Source organism: Oncorhynchus kisutch, unplaced genomic scaffold, assembly GCF_002021735.2.
Source record: "Oncorhynchus kisutch isolate 150728-3 unplaced genomic scaffold, Okis_V2 Okis09a-Okis19a_hom, whole genome shotgun sequence".
In the NCBI taxonomy this organism is placed as follows: domain Eukaryota; kingdom Metazoa; phylum Chordata; class Actinopteri; order Salmoniformes; family Salmonidae; genus Oncorhynchus; species Oncorhynchus kisutch.
The window spans coordinates 2050786-2066612 of record NW_022261985.1 but is presented as its reverse complement, the minus strand read 5'-3'; the positions used below and the strand labels follow the sequence as shown (position 1 = coordinate 2066612).

At 43.2% G+C, this 15827-nt stretch overlaps 1 protein-coding gene across 2 annotated transcripts; it reads right to left on the bottom strand.

Moving 5' to 3' along the window:
• Window positions 1-181: 181 nt before the first annotated feature.
• klhdc10 (kelch domain containing 10) lies at window positions 182-14288 on the bottom strand. Of its 2 annotated transcripts, none has more exons than XM_031815318.1 (9): window positions 13944-14288; window positions 7860-8081; window positions 6359-6513; window positions 4161-4309; window positions 3918-4002; window positions 3496-3562; window positions 3352-3399; window positions 2937-3076; window positions 182-2405 (listed from the first exon to the last, which is right to left on the bottom strand). In XM_031815318.1, exons 1-9 carry the CDS (start codon window positions 14026-14028, stop codon window positions 2196-2198), a joined length of 1161 nt encoding a protein of 386 aa, XP_031671178.1. In that variant the 5' UTR covers window positions 14029-14288; the 3' UTR covers window positions 182-2195. The 2 variants fall into 2 exon arrangements, with proteins under 2 accessions (XP_031671178.1, XP_031671179.1); XM_031815319.1 differs by lacking the exon at window positions 13944-14288 and adding an exon at window positions 8348-9009.
• Between the last annotated feature and the right edge of the window lie 1539 nt (window positions 14289-15827).

Genomic DNA, 15827 nt, shown 5'->3' with positions numbered 1-15827 from the left:
GTGTGCACTACAAGGATGGCAGCTCATTCCATGCCAGTTACCATTACACTGTTGAAGCAGACAAACCATTCCCAGATCAGTTTGTGCTGTCTTGCTTCAACTTGTGACAATGACCACCGGCGTTGGCAAGACCACACAAACAGATCTGTGACCAGGCTAAGCAAACGAAGGTGATACAAAACTATTTACAGTACATGTTTATTGACTCGTCAACAATCGAAAAATTAAACATTCACCAATACAATTATCAATTCAGCGATCGCCTTAACCATTTGCTGCACAGCAAGGATTCAAGTCCAGGGGAGACGACTTTTCCAACTTAAAAGGTGACTAATGACATGCGGAGAAGAGGTGTAATAGAATGAGGACAGGCACAGATTTAGGCATTTCCTTGATGGGGAGTAGGGAATCATGGGTATTCATTGACATTTTAAACTACCCCCTTGGCAACGATCAATAAATACTATTTTGTTCCACAAGGCAGATTTAATGGCATTGAATTCAAGGTGCCATAATATTTGGCGTTAAACCACGTTCCCAGCTCAGCATATAATCTGATCTGTGTTGATTATCTGACCCTGGCACTCTGTCTGCATACATTGAGCCTTAACAGCAGAATACTGTTCAGATTCAGCTCCCAAGTACAACATGAACTCTAAAGCATCCTTAAATACAGCAGCATAAATACATATTCCCACATTATTGCTGCTTCAACTATTTGTCCAATGATTGCTTGACAATGGAGCAGTTCAATGTGTTTGGAAAGGGCACAGAATGAAATGATTCATCAATGCATTGTTGACTGATCTGACAAGTGGTGCATATGGTATCTTTGATGGGAGGGGAAATTATAGACAAGGAGAAGCGATCAAAAATGGGAGTCATGTTTAAATGGTCAGTATGTTTGGATCGAGCTAAACCATTACTCATGTTTCCTTCTGTCTAGGTTGTGGTACTTCAATTTCATTGAAACTTTGGGAAAGGCACTGAATGAATCAGATCAATGTCAGTATTCTACTTAAACAGATCCACAAAAATCTGTTAATATTTGTTCGATTAGCAAAGATGGAGTAAAAGTTGGAACAGAAATTGAACATTTTATTTAAATAAAAACATTTAAAGGAGCACCATATTCACAGTGATGGATGATTTAGTTTACAAATGGACTTTCCACAAGCATACTAAAGTGACTGATACAGTTCAGAATGAATGGAGACCAGGTGTTTTGACTCTTACCCATTGATATTAGGTTTCTACTATGGTGGGTATAAGGGCTAAGTCCCTTGGTCAAAGGTAGTGCACTATAGAGAGAATAGGGTGCAATTTGGGACACTGATGCAGATAACCATCACAGAGAACTGTATATCAGAGATAACTACCAGAGATAATGGTTTCAAATACCTGTATGTATATCCAAGATACGTGAATGCATATTGGATAACTGAATCAGTGTTAAATGGGTATTAGGAGTGTGGTGTGATATTAGGTGAAAGGGAAGTGGTCTATTAGAGACCCAACTACAGTAGCATCAGTCTGTTCTTCACACAAATAAACTATTAAAATCAGACTGTTAATAAGCCTTGAATAGGGAAAAGTGCTGACGACAACCTGCGTCTAAGTCTGGCATGAGGGTGGTACCAATACTACCTTCCCCTTGTAACACACCAGACAGTTGGCATGTTTTTGTAACTTTTCATCTGACTCCGAGTCGAACTTTCCTAATTGTACGTAGAGAAAATAAATGTGAGAGAAATGGCGAACAGAATGTCTCATGAAAATACATACAAATAAATGTCCTTCATAAATAATCATTCCTCTGAAATGGCATTCTTATTAAAGTCATGAAGGCCAATATAAAATGAGAAAGTAGTGAGGGTCGAGGTGAATCTGAAAGCCGTGGAGCAAATGATGTCTGGGTCTGTAGGCAGGCGGATTGAGAGGCTAGAAGCGTGTGAGAGGGGGTGGCGACCTTAACACAAAGACAAGACGGGGGAATGGGGGGCGGGGTCAAGAAACATTCCACTTGGATTCCCTGTAAAATCAGACGTCCAAACGCAAAAAGAAAAAAGGCATCCCATTGTTTTTGGTTTTAAGGCGGGGCTACGTAGGCAGAGGGACCATCAACTCCTTCAGGGCGACCCCCTTAAAAATAAATCCTGTGTTCCCATCCGACATCTCCATCCATCCTTCCTCCATTATTTCAAGCGCTCGATGAGTTCCTGTGTGAGTCCCAGGTGGAGGAGCTGCATGGTGGGTAACTGAGCCAGCTGGGGGTGGGCCTTGAGCAGACGCTCCCAGCACAGCTCCAGTAGGCTGGGCACTGCCAGCCAGATCTTAAACAGGGAGCCAGTCCGCTTGTTCTCGTGGATGTTCACCACACCACCGTGGATGTACATGCAGCCAGCCTGACCGGAGAGAAGATCACAATCAGAAACCTTTATCGTCATGCAACAGTCAGTCGCACAGAGAGAGTGAGTGAAATATGAGCGGGATATTGAATTGTGGTTATTGATTTAGGATGATCCTGTGTTCTTGTTTTGGCAGTGTAAGAATATACTGACTAATCGTGCCAATAAAGCTAGTTGGATTGGAAACAGAAATGGGCTTCGGCCAGAGAGATGAAGGGACTTACAAATGAGTTCTGAAATGAGGTAGTAGAGAGGGGGAAGGAGACATTACACCTTATTAAAGGAACATCAATCAAGTGACACTTTGCTTCTTGAAAGTCCAATATCTGAAGTTTGACTGCTGACATGCAAAACATTTTGGGACTGTATCAACATTGGTCGTTTCTGAGTGGCGTTTCCTTTGAAGTCTACTACGCTACATCTTAACCAGCGAGATGCGTATAACCTGAATGGGACACTATAACAGTTCTACATCAACTACTACATAATAAACAGCTGAGGTTTCCTCTAGTGTAGAGCCCTACTGACCGGGGTCACAGCAGCACAGTGGAAATAGGCTGGCTCAGGCATCACTGCTGGGAGCTTGGTCCACTGGAACGTCTGCAGGTTGATCTTCCACAGATCAGCCACAATGACTTCACCGTTGTAACCTCCACATAGAAACACATCTGACACAACATCATGGGTTAGACTGAGACCAGTTAGAATATATTGATGGGATGACGAAAATTTACTTTTTTTTTCAAACCCTATTTGGGACATTGAATGGAGCTGTTGAATGAGATGCGGAGGCAGACAGAAGCAGACTAATGAAGACTTCTGAAAGTGGCTCTGATAAAACCACCACCGTTAGAAGGATAAGTGGTCCGGGCAACGATACCACTACACTTCCTGTACCAACATTGTAATACTACTGCTATAGAATAAATGATAAGAATCTCACCGTTCCGTATCTGCACACAGCTGTGACATCTCCTGGGAGCAGGGTACCCTGTCAAAACCCAAAGCAATTGGATGAGTAGTGATATGTGAATAAAAAGACCCATAGACAGCACATTAGTTTTCTATTAAAACATCAGACACAAACCTATTTTATCATGAGGCTTGGTTGATATCTCCTCCCAGGAATTTGTCTCCAGGTTGTATGCATGTATCTGGTACAAACAAAAAGGAAATTAGTTCATCTCCAACACACACAACCGTAACCCAGCCTCGTAACCCAGCCTCGTAACCCAGCCTCGTAACCCAGCCTCGTAACCCAGCCTCACTCAGTGGCAGAAGTGGCTGCTTCCTCGATCTTTATGGCTTTACAGCACTAAAAATTGCCTGAAAACCACCAAGTGACCAAACTACCTAGATTAGCTGTCTGTTTGCCTAGTCAGACTCACTACCATCACAGGTTTACGATCATTCTTCTGACCTTCCTTGAACTTATCACAGATCTGAATTGGATGGATAGGTGAAAGTGATTGGAACAGGGTTTATGTTGATGACAGGTTGGTGTACTACCTTGTCCAGAGGATAGGAGGTCCAGGAAGTCCCTCCTCCCAGGATGTATATCCTCTGACGGTCGTGTGCTATTTCATGTCTGTACCTGTGACACAAACAGACATGACTCATTACTTATGAGGTCCTCTGCTCCTCTAGGAGTGACTGGGGTGTATTCACTAGACACCAAACAGAAGAAATTGGACTGAAACAGGGAGGGACAATGACATGATCCGGTGGTACCGATTAAGGCGTGATGCTCACCGTTCCTCAGGCAGGTCGTCTGGTGGGTTGTTTGGTTTGAGGTGGATCCACTCTCTGGTGTTCAGGTCCAGTCTGTGCAGGTCTGTGCTGTAGATGTAACCCGTCGTACCCCCAAACACATACAGGAAGCTGTTAATGATGGCCATCGCCTTGGGGAGAGAGAAACAAAATGGCTACCAAATCAAACTTCAATGGGAATCAACAATAAATATTTTTATTTGCAAGGATTGCCTATATCTACTTTTGCTATATAATATGCTCCCCTGGGATCCTTTAATGAGTCTACCTATCCCTGTGGACATTTGTCCACCATGAATTCTAGTTAAGTCAATCAGATTTTATTCAAATTTGACAAATGCATGTCAAAGCACTTAGCTTTCTATTCTAATGTTCATTACCTCCAACTCAATACCTGTGTCTACAAGTGAAAACCGTGCATTTCTACATTTTGTAGAACTAAATATGACATTAAAAAGTTCTATCCAATGACATCATCAAAAGTTAAAACATTTTGAAAAACTGATTTTCAAACACTGAGATTCACGGTGACGTGGGCAGCACGTCACATTTTGTTATGTTACAGCCTTATTATAAAATGTATTAAGTATTCAGACCCTTTGCTATGAGACTCCAAATTGAGCTCAGGTGCACCCTGTTTCCATTGATCATCCTTGAGATGTTTCTAAAAACTTGATTGATTGGACATGATTTGAAAAGGCACACACCTGTTTATTTAAGGCCCCACAGTTGACAGTGCATGTCAGAGCAAATACCAAGCCATGAGGTCGAAGGAATTGTCCGTAGAGCTCCGAGACAGGATTGTGTAAAGGCAAAGATCTGGGAAAGGGTACCAAAACATTTCTCCAGCATTCAAGGTCCCCAAGAACACAGTGGCCTCCATAATTCTTAAATAGAAGAAGTTTGGAACCACCAAGACTCTTCCTAGAGCTGGCTGCCCGACCAAACTGAGCAATTGGGAGAGAAGGGTCTTGGTCAGGGAGGTGACCAAGAACCTGATGGTCACTCTGACAGAGCTCTAGAGTTCCTCTGTGGAGATGGGAGAAACTTCCAGAAGGACAACCATCTCTGCAGCACTCCACCAATTAGGCCTTTATGGTAGAGTAGCCAGACGGAAGCCACTCCTCAATAAAAAGGCACATGACAGCCGCTTGGAGTTTACCAAAAGGCACCCAAACACTCTCAGACCATGAGAAACAAGATTCTCTGGTCTGATGAATCCAAGATTGAACTGTTTGGTCTGAATGCCAAGCGTCACGTCTAGAGGAAACCTGGCACCATCCTTACTGTGAAGCATGGAGGTGGCAGAATCATGCTGTGAAGATATTTTTCAGCGGCAGGGACTGGGAGACTAGTCAGGATGGAGGCAAAGATGAAGGGAGCAAAGTAGAACGAGGTCCTTGATGAAAACCTGCTCCAGAGCGCTCAGGACCTCAGACTTGGTCGAAGGTTTACCTTCCAACAGGACAACAACCCTAAGCACACAGCCAACACAATGCAGGAGTGGCTTCGGGACAAGTCTCTGAATGTCCTTGAGTGGCCCAGCCAGAGCCCGGACTTGAACCCAATCGAACATCTCTGGAGACCTGAAAATAGCTGTGCAGCGACACTCCCTATCTAACCTGACAGAGCTTGAGAGGATCTACAGAGAAGAATGGGAGAAACTCCCCAAATACAGGTTTGCCAAGCTTGTAGCGTCATAACCAAGAAGACTCGAGGCTATAATCGCTACAAAAGGTGCTTCAACGAAGTACTGAGTAAAGGGTCTGAATACTTATGTATGTAAATGTACTTAAATATGTAAATGTGATATCATTTATTTATTTTTTTAGCAAACATTCAAAAAAACAAGTTTCTGCTTTGTCATTATGGGGTATTGTGTGTAGATTGATGAGGGTAAAAAAGGTTTTTAATCAATTTTAGAATAAGGCTGTAACCTAACAAAATGTGGAAAAAGTCAAGGTGTCTGAATACTTTCCAAAGGCACTGTATGTATACACTGATAATGTATACTGGAGATAATGAATGATGTTGAAAAGTGGCGGAAGTGCCCTTGAACAGGAAACGGAGTGTAGGCCTAAACCCCAGAGTCCAGAGCAAGCCAAGGAGGCAGTGGCAGACAGAACCAGTAGAGAAGATAATCAGAGATGAGCCAGTAATGCCGGATTTGATTGGCCTACCTGTCCGTAGATTCGGTTGGGCTTCTTCCCTCGGCAGTTGAGCAGCGACCACCGCTTGTACTTGACGTTGCAGACGTGGACGTCATTCCCGTTGTTTTCCCCAAAGGGAATCCCAGTGCCACCAAACACCAGCAGATTGTTTCCATGTAAAACAGCTGAGGGACACAATACTGAGGGTTTAAGCTGGGTCGTGTTCATTAGGGCACACAGTAGAAAGACCTTAAGACATTTTGCAACGGAAACAAAGTGTTTCTTATTGGACTTATTTTACAAGCATTTCATTACACCCAAAATAACATTTGCTAAATATGTGTTTTCAACCAATAAAATCTGAAGTTGTCAGGCCTACTGGACACTATGCCCAGCGGTCTGACAGCAGGTGGGATTGTCCATGTGGAGGCTTTTCACCAAATCACTAAACTTGATAATCCATTGTCTTCTGAGGATGTCAAGGTAAAACCGAAAAATCATCCACAGACCAATGATTTATCAAACAGTCCATGTGATGTTCCTGAGGTGTAGAAATGCTCTTTCGTGATTTAATACATCAATGAGTTAGCTAAATCATATTTTACCTACCAAAACTCGTCACAAGTGACTGGGTTCTAAATCAGTTTGACCCCCACCAGCAGCACGCTTGGTTTGATTTAATTTTAAAAATGTAGATGTGGAGAATTGTAGGATATTTTATTTGACCCTCTTGTTAAGAAGTGACCATACTGTATTAAGTTGTTATTGATGGATTACATGCATTGGAAATGAAAACGTAAATAAGCAAATACTGCAACCTGAGTTTTCCATACATAAATGTCCAGGGTAAATTACTACAGTAGATGGGCCCTGGTATTTCAGTTGTACTGAATGACTGTCAAATCTGTGCTTAGTCTGCTCAATGAGCTACATTTATACTGAAGATCAGTGGAGATTTTAGCATGTAAATCTTGGTGGGGCAAATATATTTTTTACATTTTTTAGATGCATGCCAGCAAAGCCACTACACAACACCAACTGAGCCACATGGGACTCCTCAACATAATACCCTTCGTTACCCATGAACGTAAACCCCTTCAGTACCCCTGAACACAATACCCTTCGGTACCCCTGAACACAATACCCTTCGGTACCCCTGAACACAATACCCTTCGGTACCCCTGAACACAGTACCCTTCAGTACCCCTGAACACAATACCCTTCAGTACCCCTGAACACAATACCCTTCAGTACCCCTGAACACAATACCCTTCAGTACCCCTGAACACAATACCCTTCAGTACCCCTGAACACAATACCCTTCAGTACCCCTGAACACAATACCCTTCAGTACCCCTGAACACAATACCCTTCAGTACCCCTGAACACAATACCCTTCAGTACCCCTGAACACAGTACCCTTCGGTACCTGAAGATAATACATAAAGGACGATAGGCTAAAATATCATTTTCACTGTAGTGTCCCTTTAAATTCCATACCTGAAATAAACAATCCTACTGGTTCCCTTACCTGACATGGAGGCCAGCTCGGTGGGCATGTAGCCCTCTGTACGGATCTGCTGCCAGGTGCCCGTGGCAAAGTGGTACCTCCACAGCTCCCTGAACAGCGGGTAGTCCTCGTTCTCCTGGCCGCCCGACTCATCATAGTCCGGGTTGTACCCCCCGAACACGTACAGGTTGGTGTTGTCTGCCACGCAGCGATGCCCGCTCCGAGCTGGGGGCATATGGAGACCTGTGGGGTGGTACAGAGTGGTATTAGGAGGAGGATGACAGTAAGGGACAAGGTGGAGAGAGATGTTAAGCTACAGCGGGCTACTACTCCAGGAATCACACATAGCCACATAGGACTGATGAAGTATGGGCTGTGTTAATCTTCATGGGTTCACATCATGCTGCCATAATAACCGTTGATCAAAAAATATAAACTGTTCTAACTAGAAGATGTAAAACAAGACAGTTTGACTAGTTGATAGAGCTGCAAGATTCCGGTAAACTTACCAAAAAATATTAGTTGGAAGACGACCGGAATCAGAATGGAATAAGCAGGATATCTGGACTTCTCAAACCAGGATTTCTGGAATTTTGAAAACCCACTAGTTGAGGACTAGCCTATGCTGTCTGAGCAAGGTCCTTCCATGTTGCAATCTGGGATTCCGGAGGTTTCTATTGTGTAAGCACTAAGCTAGTGAAGTTGTGTGGAACATTTGTGATAAAGAAGCACAGCAACTACAGTATAATATACCTGGTCAAACTAATAAAGCAAGTAGGTGCGTCTTGCTGGCATCATGGTACTTTTTAAATCCCAGGGTGGTGCACACAGCAGAGCAGACTGAGAAATATAATGGAGTGTGTATTACTATCCTCGTGGTAGCGGATGGTATGGTACTTTTTAAATCCCAGGGTGGTACACACAGCAGAACAGACTGAGTAATATAATGGAGTGTGTATTACTATCCTCCTGGTAGCGGATGTCCCCACAACCATAGAAAAACAAGGAAAATGTTCCCTTGTGGGGACATTTCCCAGGTCCCCAATAAGGCAAAGGCTATTTTAGGCTTAGTTTAAGGGTTAGAATTAAGGTTAGGGAAAATCGTATTTTTGATGGGAATAAATGTTTAGTCCCCACAGGGATAGAAAAACAAACTGTGTGTGTGTGTGTGTGTGTGTGTGTGTGTGTGTGTGTGTGTGTGTGTGTGTGTGTGTGTGTGTGTGTGTGTATGTAGATTCACTGAAAACAAAACGGCTCAGACTTAGGAACACAACTTCCAAAAAGTTCCCACCGATGGGGCGCTCTTTTCCACAGTGACAGTCCACCAAGAGAGAGCACAAGAGCCCTGCCACCTTCACCTTTCAGCTACATGACTGTCCTCTCCGCAGTAAAAACACAGAGCTCACCACCAATAGCCTAATTCCTAGGCTGGGCATTTGGTCCATAACCTGCAACACTGCAGCTGATACCAGTGTGTTCCCAAAAATCTAAAGTAGCCAACATAATGAAAAAATGTCATTCTCATTTGGATGCATCAATTAAGTAGCCAGCCACATAAGGATTAGGGAGAGTAGTCAGCTATTAGACTGGCAGCTGGCACGTAGAGAACACGCTGATTCTTACATTCTAATCAGTTCAGCTCTTATCCAGAGACATTTATAGTATATTTGTAAGTACTGGTCCCCCGTGGGAATTGAATCCACAACCCGGGCGTTGTAAGCGCCATGCTCTACTGACTGAGCTGACAGTCAGAGAGAATCAACAAAATGAGTGTGTGCTGGAAGGTGACAAAAAGACACTAACATAAGGCGAGTTTCATGGCCCGGTGACCCGGGTGGGTGGAGAGTTCACTTAATGATCAATGAAATGGTCTAAAAATGGAAGGACCAATGGAATGGTCTGCCCATCCGGGGCACCGGACCATGCAAAACGAACTCGCCCAGACACACTCACACCCAACCTATTGGCCATACTAATTTTCTTAGGGCCTTTCACCACAATCAGAGTTGTCAGTTGGTCAGTAACACACACATCAACCACTTGTTTCTTAAACATCAGCAGCAGAGCAAGGGGTCACTAATGACTCAAGAAGGGGGTCAAAAAAGCCTCTAACATAGCACCATGATGATGTTGTGATTAGATTCAGATCCTAGGTTAGGCTAACAGAACCCAGGACATTGTTCTAACATAGCACCATGATGATGTTGTGATTAGATGCAGATCCTGGATTAGGCTAACAGAACCCAGGACATTGTTCTAACATAGCACCATGATGATGTTGTGATTAGATGCAGATCCTAGGTTAGGCTAACAGAACCCAGGACATTGTTTACAGGGTAGTCATTTTTCAGAGACCGTTAGTTGCAGTATGGACAACAGAGGGCAAGCTATCCAAAACATGTTGCTCATGTCCAACAGCATAGCAAGAGTCTGTGCTAAACAGAATAACCCGTTTCTGCAGCACACTGTGTACAAGAGAAAGAAACGCTCATTCCAGAGACCTAGAATGTTACTGGTTTGTTTATCAAAGGGTGTTGGGCCACCACAACTGCTTCAATGCGCTTTAGCATAGATCCTACAAGTGTCTGGAACTCTATTGGAGGGATGCGACACCATTCTTCCACAAGAAATTCCATCATTTTGTGTTTTGTTGATGGTGGTGGAAAATGCCATCTTAAGCACCGCTCTAGAATCTCCCATAAGTGTTCAATTGGGTTGAGATCTGACAGACACACCACACCCTTTAAACCCCCTATGCTCCTTTGAGACCCCTCTTTCAAAGTTACTGAGATCTCTTCTTCTAGCCATGCATGGTAGCCAAAATAATGGGAATTTCTATTCATGACCCTATGCATGATGGGATATTAATTCCTTAATTAACTCTGGAACCCCACCTGTGTGGAATCACCTGCTTTCACTATACTTTATATCCCTCATTGACTCAAGTGTTTGGTTTATTTTGTCAGGCACCTGTCCATTCACACCATATGTGAAACACTGATACTCTCAGCGCCAGGCTTCAGACCGAGATAAAGCTTCACCACGCCAAAACCACACTCAACTAACAAGCTAAAAGACGAGATAAGAAATGGGTTGAGCACAGGTCATTCTTCATCTTCAGTCTCAATGTAAGTGCAGGCATAATCAAATCCACCCTACTAGAAGACAAAAATGCTATACTTTAATGAAGTACAGGACCTAGGCTACCTTAGGTCAGGGGAAAGAGGATACCTAGTCAGTTGCACAACTGAATGCATTCAACCGAAATGTGTCTTTCCGCATTTAAACCAAAACATCTATTCTAGGTTTGAGAAAATTCCACCCTTCAATGCCACTTTCACATAGCACGAACCAAGTGGGGATGGTGATGCTATTGTATAATGCAGTATAAATGGTCCAGGCATGTGTTTTGTCCATCAGCAGACAGACAGTGACAAGCTCAAGAGGCTGGCTCACACCCAAGTTCTCCCAGGCCCTAAACATCCCCATGCATTCTGTTCTCCCAGGCCCTAAACATCCCCACGCATTCTGTTCTCCCAGGCCCTAAACATCCCCACGCATTCTGTTCTCCCAGGCCCTAAACATCCCCACGCATTCTGTTCTCCCAGGCCCTAAACATCCCCACGCATTCTGTTCTCCCAGGCCCTAAACATCCCCACGCATTCTGTTCTCCCAGGCCCTAAACATCCCCACGCATTCTGTTCTCCCAGGCCCTAAACATCCCCACGCATTCTGTTCTCCCAGGCCCTAAACATCCCCACGCATTCTGTTCTGCCAGGCCCTAAACATCCCCACGCATTCTGTTCTGCCAGGCCCTAAACATCCCCACGCATTCTGTTCTCCCAGGCCCTAAACATCCCCATGCATTCTGTTCTCCCAGGCCCTAAACATCCCCACGCATTCTGTTCTCCCAGGCCCTAAACATCCCCACGCATTCTGTTCTCCCAGGCCCTAAACATCCCCATGCATTCTGTTCTCCCAGGCACTAAACATCCCCATGCATTCTGTTCTACCAGGACCTAAACATCCCCATCCATTCAACTTTTTGAGCTGGTCTGACAGTCTGGCTTTATATTGCCCAGGCACTCAGGTCCTCTCTATGTTGCTAGGTGGCATTTTACAATGTCACTCAATGTCCACATTTCACCAGCCGCTGAAAACCAGCCTAGGATTACATCTGCTCAGTGATCATGAGTTACAGAGAAGAGTGCATGTATAATGGCATGCATGTAGCCTAGCCTCTTTCCACAGCATGTAGCCTAGCCTCTTTCTACAGCATGTAGCCTAGTCTCTTTCCACAGCATGTAGCCTAGTCTCTTTCCACAGCATGTAGCCTAGTCTCTTTCCACAGCATGTAGCCTAGTCTCTTTCCACAGCATGTAGCCTAGCCTCTTTCCACAGCATGTAGCCTAGCCTCTTTCCACAGCATGTAGCCTAGCCTCTTTCCACAGCATGTAGCCTAGCCTCTTTCTACAGCATGTAGCCTATCCTCTTTCTACATCATGTAGCCTAGCCTCTTTCCACAGCATGTAGCCTAGCCTCTTTCCACAGCATGTAGCCTAGCCTCTTTCCACAGCAGGCATTCTCATTGGCACATGTCCTTCTTGCACACACACAACATAATTTTAGAAGAAGCAAGGCATTGCCAAGATTTTGCACAGCAGCTAAGTAGTAGGCCACAGACAACTATACCTACAGAGAGCAATAGTAATGGCGTCTTTTTGTAGGAACTAACTCTGTCATGGCTCATTAGCCAAAGCCTATTGGGAATTTATATTGATAAACAGAGAAAATAAGGTCTGTGGTAAACACAGGTTTAGGAGATCATATACGTTTTGTGATAATCTTCATTAGCTAATGTCACTTTAAGCATTTATTTAATCAAAACAAGCACAGTCTTCATAATTCATAAAGGTCCTGTGAATTGACTGATATTATCTCACAGGGGGAAAAAACACAAGATATCCTAAGCCTGTGTTAACCTCAGACCTTAATTTCAGTGTTTATTCCAAAACCCCATTCTCTCCCACCATAGGAATTGCTGAACGAACCAGATGCAACCGATTTCCGGTATTTGGGACTACAAGCTGGCGAGCTCTATGTTACTATGAACAAGGGTTGCAGTACCTGGGGATCCGGATGCAGTCCTTGATGTAACAAACACAAATCCATCCGGCATCAGTATATATGTGATTATTAAACAGCATTAGATTATATTCCTGTGTATTGCCAACAATAGAAGGCCTAATGCCGGAGGACCAAAATAAGGTGATAATGTGTATAATGAAATATGATACATTTCTCATCCATAATTCTCTCATCTTGGTGGTTTGGAGTCAGTGTCGAGGTCATTCGCATACAGTAAATCAATCAATACAGTGGTCAATAGCTTAAGTTAAATGTATGAATCAGGTTATACTAAACATTTTTTTTTGCAAGGATGGAGGATCACCTGGAGTTGAGCATTTCTGCAGATGAGTCGACCACCAACCATCTTTCCATAATCATAATGATATCAGTCTAGCGAACGTTATGCATCAAACATTTGTATAGCCAACAACTGAACCAGAATATGGCATTATTAATGGATGTCTCCTGTAAAGCCAGATTCGGGTTTAGCCAACAACATGAAGCGCAAATAACTGACATCTGTGAAATAACGTTAGCTAGAATTAACGTTAGTCAGCTAAAACATTTGCAATCAAGCTAATAACGTTAGTAGATTAGGCTAATATGAGATTGTTTACTTTCATATTTTATTCTTAAACGGTGTTTCCATGGTTTATTGCTCTCTGAGCAAACCAAAATAAACATAGATAGCTAATTACCTACCTAGGTAACGTTAGCCAGTTAGTGGTTCAGACAGAGGCTAACTAGTTAGCTACCTAGGTCGCCGCTATTGTTACATTTGGTTAAACATCTTGCCTTTCAATGTCAATAGTACAAAAACCCAGTTAACCGCTGCAATCAAGATTAGCGGATTTTGTCAATCATATTCATTGAATTGGATTCATAACAGTAACGTTACCAGCGGACAGGTCTCTAGTAATATGGCTAACGTTAGCTAGCTGGATATGCTACAGTAGTATGTTGTTTTTGACTGACCTGCTACTCTGACTGGAGGCCTCACTGTCAGTTTCTCGAATTTATTCAGTTGTTCCGAACTGCGATCGCCTTCTGCGGCCGACATCGTTTCCCAGATCCAAGACGATCAACAAAATGTTACTCAAAATTGCGACAAAATGCTTTAAGGTGCTGATAATACATTACAACAAATAAAACGTTACATTATTCCCAAGGAAAGCCATTTACAAATGCACCGTTCAGGTGTCCCTGACCAATCAGAGAGCCTGTTATTGATGTGCATCGCGTAGGAAAGTTATTGGGTTTCCACTAGTTACCACAGCCATCGTAAATATTAATGAAAACAAACATTTGCTTTTTGGTCTTAATTTAAGGCCAAGGTTAGATATAAGGTTGGCAGTGTGGTTAAGGTTAGAGTTAGGTTTCAAATCCTATTTTGAGAAGATACATTTAAGTAATGGGCGGGGTTTTTGACTTTGTGGCTGTGATAACTAGTGACGACAAAATTATGGGCGGGGCAAGGTACCAACTATGTTGAAAATAAGCCAGGGTGCAAAATTGAGCGCTTTGCATAGTTCGTTAAGATCGTCCTATTTTTCTAATTGTCCATAAATGACTTGGATTTAATGCAAAAAGTTTGGCATATGTTGCATAATGATGGATTAAGCATGAATGACCAATTACTAATACTGTGTCACTGTGACTTGGTTAATAGAACAAGGCTTAAAGTCAAATGAAAATGTATTTATTCATACCTAGGCCACATGAAATTGTTGAGGAGGTTGAAAATATTCATCAGGGACGAAAACACTTTATTGATACTATCAATTCATGAAGCAAAACACATCACTGACAATAGTCATAAAATCCTGGAAGAAGTGTTGGACATTCCCTCTTGGATTTCCAGACAAGATTGAGCTGAAAATAACCAAGAGGGAAATACATTTTAGTTATTGAAAGAAGCATTTATGTTTTAAACAATTGCCTGTTGATCATTTAAATTCCACAATATGAAATTATATGAAGACAACGTCTATCTGTCAGTTCACTTTCTCAGGGTAATTTAACTGATTGGATGGCAATGACTTCCTTACCCTCCCTGTCCTGGATGGCTGTGCTTATTGCCAGAGTTTCAGCCACAACCAGTTGTGGTTCTAGCTTATATGGCTCCCTGAGAGGAACCCCCCCTTCAACAATATGTCTGTGAAACTATGAATGAATTGTGGTTTATTTGGTAACATTTCATAGTGTGACTGATTTTACTAATGGAATTAGTACTGTACAAAGTTAGAGGTGCACTAACTTGGGCTTCCAGTGGGGAGACCTGAGGTCAACCTACCCCCGCCCCCTCCCCATCTCGTACTTCTGAGTGGTAGACCTTCCCAGGCAGTAGCCTGCCTAGCTCACAAACTTGAATCAGGGTGCCCACTCCGACAAGGTTAATTGACCCACAGTCCCACACGGTGACATGATATCATTGACGTAACGTGCAAATCAGCAATAGAAAACCGATCGCGTAAATGTCACCAATCCAAATTTTTGCGGCCACCCCGTGCCGCCCCCAACAAGATGCCGCCAAGGGCGGCTGCCCATGTTGCCTAAACCTAACTCTCATATTGTACATATAACTCGCCAGCTAGCATTCTACAACATACCCCAATGGTCCTTGGGGCTGGTGTTATGTCTTATTTTCTCTGTCTCCTTTCTCTCTGTCATGATGTCAGCTGAAAGTGTCTTCGGACAGTAAGGTGGAAGATGGACCCTGATGAGGCCACTATTGTAGATAACCTGCTTATGGCCATCAGATGGTACCAGACAAACTTTGAATTGAACTCCAGCTCTTGCCAAAATGGTTTGTTTTTCTTTACACAACTGAACTGCTTCCAATTGGCTCATTCGTCCCCC

What these genes read in the sequence shown, in the direction of transcription:
- klhdc10 (XM_031815318.1), bottom strand. Translation starts at nt 14,028, where the DNA reads ATGTCGGCCGCAGAAGGCGATCGCAGTTCGGAACAACTGAATAAATTC. An exon ending in GCCTCCAGTCAGAGTAGCAG is followed by an intron (nt 8,082 to 13,943) that starts GTCAGTCAAAAA and finishes ACCACCCCACAG; the next exon opens with GTCTCCATATGCCCCCAGCT. An exon ending in CCTCCTATCCTCTGGACAAG is followed by an intron (nt 3,563 to 3,917) that starts GTAGTACACCAA and finishes TGTTTGTACCAG; the next exon opens with ATACATGCATACAACCTGGA.